The sequence below is a fragment of the Gossypium arboreum genome, chromosome 9 (assembly GCF_025698485.1).
Source record: "Gossypium arboreum isolate Shixiya-1 chromosome 9, ASM2569848v2, whole genome shotgun sequence".
NCBI classification, from domain to species: domain Eukaryota; kingdom Viridiplantae; phylum Streptophyta; class Magnoliopsida; order Malvales; family Malvaceae; genus Gossypium; species Gossypium arboreum.
In genome coordinates, this window is record NC_069078.1 from 83,356,635 (window position 1) to 83,365,101 (window position 8,467).

At 31.7% G+C, this 8,467-nt stretch overlaps 1 protein-coding gene across 1 annotated transcript; it reads left to right on the forward strand.

The window, feature by feature from the left end:
* Nucleotides 1–6,130: 6,130 nt before the first annotated feature.
* On the forward strand, nucleotides 6,131–7,215 carry LOC108456334 (uncharacterized). The gene has a single exon (XM_017754930.2). The coding sequence runs from the start codon at nucleotides 6,348–6,350 to the stop codon at nucleotides 6,960–6,962; it is 615 nt and encodes a 204-aa protein (XP_017610419.1). The 5' UTR covers nucleotides 6,131–6,347; the 3' UTR covers nucleotides 6,963–7,215.
* Nucleotides 7,216–8,467: the final 1,252 nt, after the last annotated feature.

Below are 8,467 nucleotides of genomic sequence, written 5' to 3' on the forward strand. Positions count from 1 at the left end.
ATGTGCAATAGTAGTGGATCTTTATGAATTGCTTTTCTTGGAATGGCTTCTCAAAATTAAATTAACATGATCACATTTTGATTTGAAAGTTCCATGCCAATAGATACTAGGCTTGCAGTAAACACAAACAGAAGAATTGCTTTGAAAAAAATATATATCATAAAAGCTCAGAAGTGACTTCCAAAACTGATATCTTCCACATTGCAAACGAAGTCGTATAAACAGTCGCCATCGGCAGACGACGTTAACAATCCTCCATCCCTCTATCGGAAAGACAGACAGAACAATTGCAGAAGGCAATTAAATAAAGTAATCGAAGTTATTAAAAATTACTTTTATGTATATATTTTCACTTTTTGTTATTGTAATGAACACGGAGTCAACACACAACCACATTGGAAAGTGACATGCAAAAGGTATAAACTAACGACAAGGAAAATATTAGTCAGAGGAAGTAATAAAAATGAGTGAAAATCCATCAAAAAAGAAAGAGAGGATAACTCATCTTAGTTTCAAATCCAAAGGCTCTTAGGAAGTTTTTCGGAGATCCGTTTGGACAAAATATCTATCGGAATAAGGAGAGGTTACTGCTAGAGTTTCATGCCAACCCAACAGCATATGGTGGAGATCAGAACTATAGGCTTTCAAATATAAAGGTGAGAGTTTGGTGGTTTTGAACTAACTTTTTGGAGATCCAAACCAATAGGTAGAGAGAGGAGAGGAAGCAAAAGAGATTGACAATATTCGATCGGTGAAAGAACGACTTTAACGGTGGCGATGAAAACAACAGCTTTTGGTAGATTGCCTCCGCTTTGGTGGTTTGTTGGTGTGCTATGAGTTTTTTCCATGAGACTTGATGGAGTCCGATTGCCGAATTTTAGCCAATATACTACTTTAAAATTCGATAATAAGGTAAAAGGTTAAATAAATCAAATTATCATCCGATCAAAATGAAAAATCTTTTCGAGAAAAAGATGAATGATACATACATAGAATAAGTGAAATTTATTAAAATTAATTTAATCAAGTTCCCAATTTTTAAGATGAAAAGATTAATTAAATTATGACAAATTTTTAGACGGGATCCGGGCATAATTAGTTAAAATAGAACATAAAAATTGACTATCTCTTAACTTTACAATACATTTTGAATCACTGAATTTCAATTCGGAAGTTTTAGTTATTCTGTTTTATTGAAAATTGCATAAGTAGAATTTTTTTATGAGATTAAATATTATTACAAAAATTACGAGTTTTAAGCTTCTAATTTAAGTTTAAATCATATTAAGTTTAATTTTTATTTTATATGAATCCAAATTATACACAATGAACAATCAATTCAATTATTATTCATATTAAGTTAATAAAATTCTTAAGTTTTCTTTTAATAATTTCTCTTGAAATTTCTTTTAAAAGAAATTTGATAACCTTTTAAATTGTGGTGATTTTCAATTTTTTTTGCCAAGTTATTTTTCTTGAAGGAGAAATTAGAATTGTTTGCCAAAGCTCCTTAGAACTTCTACCTGGTATCTTCATCTTCTTCCATTTATGTTCTTTATTGTTTTTATTCTATTTTGTTCTTGTTTAATTATTTAAATATTTGATTTATTTAATTATTTTTTATTTTAATTATTTATTTTAATTTTTTTATATTTGACTTGAATTTATTTACATTTGTGTCAAGCCCCGAATTTTTTTTCATTCATCTAAAACCCTAGATTAAATTTGCAACTTAAACAAATTTACCATCTATTAATGGAACCTCAAGAGGGGTTACCTACTACCTCGGTAATTCCAAGAGAAGAACCACCAGAACACATGCACCAGAGCATGGATCAGCAAGAGGCAGAGCGACAAACACACCGAAAGAAGTTTCCAAACTATGCTGATTTTGTCGTTTAGTACAGGTCAAGCACCAGAAAAACGGTTTGGGAGACTATATGATGACACAGAATTTCCTAGTTGGTTATCCTATTTTGTTATCTCGAATTCCAATTCTGTTTTCTTATCTTCCCTTCTTGTGAGTAATGACTAATTTTACAGACTGAGCAAGTAAATTCAATACTATCAGTAAAATTTCCACATTTGTTTTCCATTGTTCTACTTCACTATCCAGGTTCATTACACCATCCTCTCACGCACTACAGTTTGGGAGATTACTGTAGCTGGCTTTTGGTTTTTTTATCTGCGTGGATATGGAGGGGAGAAACCGTTAAGTTTCATTTTACTGAATTTCTGGCTTAGTGGAGGTGGGTGTTGAACCGGTGGTTTTTAGTTTGTTTTCCCAAGTGCTTTTCTCCACGTCATTAATTAATGTAGCTTTATATTTTTTGAAAAGGAGAAAAAGTAAAAGTTGGTGAACCTCTTTATATAACCACTTGATGCATTTATTGTTGATTTGATTCTCCTAATTGCATGTTAGGTCCCTTAATTTTCTTATTTGATGTAGTTTTGTTTTTAATTTGATTTTTTATTGAATTTAGTTTATGTTTTATATGTTTATAATTATTTACTAAAGTTCCTATATAAAGATTTAATTTATTATATTTTGCATTATTACCTTTAATTTTAATTTATATTACTTTATTTTTTTCAAGCATTTTTATGAATAATTTCCTAATAAGAAAATCCTTTCATTAAATATACCATCATTGTAAAAAGTTTAGTGTACAACTGATTAAGTCTTAATTTGATTGGTATCGACATTAATTGATAGATAGTATCAACAGAGGTCAAAATGAAGGTTAAGATAAAGATGGATGGTCTTCTCTTTTAGAAGACAAGATAGAAGGTCATTTTCAAATGAAATACCTAAGATTACTCAATGGATATGCTAGGTCAAATTCCGGGTCAGATTTCAAATTATTATATATTTTATTATAATTGTATAATACTTGCTCTAATCTCATCATCCCTTTAGGAGAAGCATCCATCACATATCCACTACCTGAGTGGAAGTCTTCCCATCCCATGGATTTCACGCTCTTCCACTATGTTCTGTCTCTTCCTCAAAATTTTCCATTATGTCTTCTGAACCCTCTTACTTGTTAGTCATTTTTCGATTAATTTTGCACCGACAAAACTTTGATACTCTCTGTAAAAAAGTACCCTGAATTATTTAAACACAACTTAAGTTGCAACACTGCCATTTTCATGGATGAGTTTGAAAGCTTATGACGTTATAATTGAACCATCACAGATTGTATGCGATTCTGTCTCTTTCACTTATTCTACTTTAGTTCCAAACCTGTCAACTTAAGCCTTAAGGGAAGAAATATATATACATATATATATATATGTAATATTCTAAAGAGAAAGTAATAAAGAAAGATTGAAAGGACCAGTCTCCATTCAAATGGGTTTTTAGGATTCTTTACCAAAATGGACTAGTCAAACTCTTTACTTGGTAAAGCAGTCATGTTTTAGTGGAATGTTTAGAGCATATTTTAACACATCTATGACATAAAACTACGGATAGTTGATTTCCCACATTACTCTAGGAATACAAAAAAAAACATTTCTTTTTCTCATATGAATCATACGGCCTGTAACACTCCCTAATCCCGTCCCGTCGTCGGAACAGGACTATAGAATATTACCGATCATTACAGTATATTTACATAAAATTAGGAATAAATGCAATTTTATACATCAAATACATCATAATATACCTTTAATGGGCCTTCGGTACTTATAAGATACATTTTAAATAAACCGGCGCTCGATCGGAAGCATAGAAAATTTTAGGTGAAAATTTCAAGTTTCTCCCTATTATCAGTATCACACGCCAGTGTGGTCTAGTGGACACGCCCGTGTGCCCCTTTCAATACGCCCGTGTGAACATCCCGTATCACTCACACGGCCTAGACACGTCCGTGGTGCAAGGCCGTGTTCCTCACACGGCTGAGTCACACGGCCATGTCTCAACCCGTATGGTATCAACTGAGATTCTGTTTTGGACATTTTTAGGTGTATGGGACACATGGCCTAACAACATGCCCGTATGGTCTAGTCGTGTGTCTCACATGGTCTGATCACACGCCCGTGTGCCAGGTCGTGTGGACTCAAAATGAGCCTTTATTCACAAACTTACCAACCCTGCAAAACTCAAGCTTTAAGCTAACAAATTTCTTAACTTTTAACAATAATTCATTCAACCAATGTACCCTCATGAGTACCACAATTTATGTCAAACATATTAGATTTAACTTCAAACATTCATATTCTATACCATAGTTCAGCATCTTTAATTTCATTTACTATCATGTATTAAGCAACAACTTAATAGCTTAGGTACATGCCATTTTACCAAAAAGAAAGGTACTTTACCACTTTGATGTCCGGGATTGATTTGGATGCTGAGTCCTTAGTTCTTTAGTACCTAATCCTGCGCACGAAAACAAAACCATACACTGAGTATACACTCAGTGGTATTTCTATAAACTAACACTTAAAGCATTAATAAATTATTAATACAATTAGCCTTATGCCTTTACATTCATGATGCTAAGGTTTGTTTACTCTTTTTTATTTCTTACCCTTTAATGTCATTAAACAATTCTTTACACATTTTGTATCATTCAATACTTTCAATAATCATACATTAGTATATCATTATATTCGCTAACAGTCAACATTCAGTCATAATCAATAATCGATAACAGTCAATCTACAGTACCTTCATATACCCCTATTAACATAATTCGGACTTGGACGGATACACAGATCCAACCCACACACCGGGATAGTATATAGTGTTTCATCAGCAGAAGCCGGAATACATCGTAAGGGTAACAGTAACAGTCAGGTACTGGATACCTCTTTGGAACGAATCCGAAATAGTAACAGTAAGGCGACACCATCGACACAAAGTCGGAATATCCCTAAACACTTCCAATTCTATGGCATGCCAACTATATTCGACTAGCCCGACTCTGTTAATAAGGTTTTCATAATTCGATAATAAATATACTTACCTTTATTTTCATTTAATATATATTTTCGGGAGTCACATCAATAAATATGCAATAAGTTTAGTTTATAGAAATACAAACCATTATTCTCGAGTTTACTCGATATCCTCGTTCGCTTTCTCTTTTCCCTTCTTCGATGACGTTTCCGGTGCCACGTTAGCTACATAATAATTAACATTTAAAAATTATCAATATACTATATCACATTACACATTTCAATTTCTATACAACTTTTGCTTAAATTCCAATTTAGTCCTATCACCATAATCATTCTTTCTCTTCAAAATAAATCCTATATTTTCATTCAATTATCACTTTAAACTATTCCAACTCTTAAATTTTACAGCATAAAACATTAATTATAGAATCCTCTCAATTCAATCCCCACTATTACAAAACTTATATTCTCTTTTACAATTCAATCATTCTCTCACTTCTAACTTAGATTCCTATCAATTGAACTCATAATTTTTCCATTCATTCAACTTAATCAACATCTAAAAATTTAATAACTTTCTAAATTTCAACATAACTCAAATAGTATTTCTTCCTAAGATTCCATAAATACCAAAATTACAAGAAAAGAGATTAAATTGACTTGCCAATCAAACTTGAAACTCCAAAATCCTAAATTTTCCTTTTCTTTTTCTTTCCCTTTTTCCTTCTTTCTTTCCCTGCTAGTCGTGCCTTTCTTTCTCTTTTTCTTTATGTTTTATTTCTTTTATTTTCTTTATTCATTCTTTATTTAATTAATATAGCATAATTATATAATATAGTATAATTTACTTTATATTATTATTTACTTATATAATAAGTAAATATATATATATACATATATTTGTACTAATTAAAATAATACACATGTATTTATACTTACCACACACTTGTCACATAAGGTTTATTTGTTAGTTTAGTTTCATGACTTTTTATAATTTATAATTAGACTTTCACACTTTATTTAATTTAATTTTTATACTCAATTAATCTTAATTAAATTAAATTTACTTAATTAAAATTTAATTAACCTCTCACTTAACTTCATAAATAAATATTTTTAATAAATATTTATGACTCTAATTTTTAAAATCGAAGATCTCAAAACTTACTTTTACACTGACTTTAAAATTTGAGACGTTACTCGCCACTCTTACTAGTACGCATCTGATGTTTGGTTACGAATAAGCATCCACCACTGAGAGTGGTCGCTTGCTTTTCTTTTTAATTTTTATCTTTTCTTTACACTTTTTCTGGATTTGTGTTACCGTCGCTTGGATTAAGGAAGCTCCAAAGAAGAATCCCCCACCCGCCATATATTTTCTTCCCTTTCCCTAAACTCTTCTCCATTCTACAATTATTGTATGACAAGAAGAAGATATGGGGAACTGCCTGTTCGGGATCTTGGGAGAAGCTGAGCCTGAGGGACTGATCAGAGTCATAACTTCCGACAGCGGAGTTATGGAGTTTTCAGCTCCAATATCAGCACGAAATATCATAGATGAATTCCCAGGGCATGCTATTTTCCGAAGCCATGATCCGTCCTGTAAACCACTCTTTCACCATCAGGAGCTTCTGGCTGGAAAGTCATACTATCTACTTCCATTCAACAGCAAAGAAAGCAGTCACGGTAATGGCGACCAGGTTGTCCGACAAGGCCATCTCCGGTCGAACAGCAACCCGTCGTCTGTCATAGTTCCTTACAGGATATCATGTGATCTCCAGGGGACTTTAAAGAGATCCCATACTGATATTTTCTCCAGGTACAACAACAGCGACCATGGATTTTGGAAAGTTAAGCTGGCGATCAGCCAGGAACAGCTGTCGGACATTTTGTCGCAAGAAACTCGAACTCAAGAACTGATCGAGAGTGTTAGAACGGTCGCCAAATGTGGAAATGGGGTGTCAACATCTGTTGGGTTCTCAGATCAATGGAGTCTGTCGAGCAGTAGGAATGCTTCCTCTCACAAAGACGGCTTATTGTTTCAATTGTGATAAACAATTGAAATAAGTATAGTATGAACAAGAATATTTTGCTATTTGATCTTTTTTTTCCCTCTGTTTAATATTTAAATTTGTGTCTACATAAATATTTCATATCAATCTAAATTTAAACCCTTCAAAATCAATATTTTGATGTAGAAAATAGTTGTACAGTTAGTCATTAGTTGTTGTTATTATTAGATAAACACTTTATAATGGTTGCTTGTAATTTTATTGACCTGAATGAAGCTAACCGTTCTTCAAAGCAAGTCTTTGATCATTTCCCTTAGCAGTCGATATTGGTGCTCATTACAAAAAAAAAATATATATATATATATATTGATAAAATAAAGCTGTGATAAACGTATAGAAGTCGAAGCTCACATATTGCACCTTACAATTTCTTCAATTTCAACCTTTAAGAGCATGTATCTGGTTATTGGAAATGGCAGTCATAACAGGATGTATGTAGTCTTTGAAGTTGTCGTGTAGTATTATCGCATTGATTAATAGTGTCATATTAACATAAATTAACAGTATTAATATAGAGATACTAGCTAGTTTGGTTGACAAAATATAAATTTAAGAATCAACTAAATTCAAAAAAATTTAGGAACTCAATATGAATAGATAAATTTATTATTATTATTTTTTTTAATCAAAGGAGAGAGAAGAAGAAGAATAAAGTTCCAACCTTCCTGTATTACATAAATGCTAGAAAAGTTTCTTACTGCTCATGTCTCATTGTCTTGTTTATTGTCATGTTATCCCTTAAATGAATTCTTTTTAAGTAAATTTTATGAGAGAAGTATGATGATGTTTGGGCCATGGTGTTCGGATAAGAAGCTTGATTGGGCTGCTTCGTTCCACGGTGTAGTACAGACCCAAGCTTTTGAAATCACAAATGCTAGCCTAAATGGAGATGGAGTCTAGAATTTTCATAAATTTTATTGAGCTAACTCAATAAACGATGTTTCTTTGAGTGGTTTTGACGTTGTTATAGCATAGACCCTAAGCCCAAAGATTAAACATCATGCTGAAATATATTGATCAAATCTTTATAAACGGATAGGTGTTATTGGAAAAAGTTATTAGTGAGCCATCATCAACAACCTACAATAGTATTTACCGAAGATCATGAGAGAAGCATTAAGCAATTGACACTATTTTCACTCTTAGGTTTGGATTCATTGTTACTTACACTCTACCTTAATATTCTTTTTTATTAACTTTAAGCATCAAAGAGCATTTCGAAACACAAGCTGTAACACAAAATCAAAGTAAATTTTACATTTTATAAATTCAGGAGTTAAAATAGACTTTAATTATCAAATTCAGATATTAAAATGGACCCAAAAATATAAATACCAAAATAATTTATTTGTTTAAGTTCAAAAACAAAAATGAAATAACAAAGTTTAAAGTCTAATAATCTAGAGATAGTAATAACTATTGTTTCAGTTTTAATTTTATTTGAGTGATAATAAAAGTCATTCGTGCAAGTTGAACATGGACCA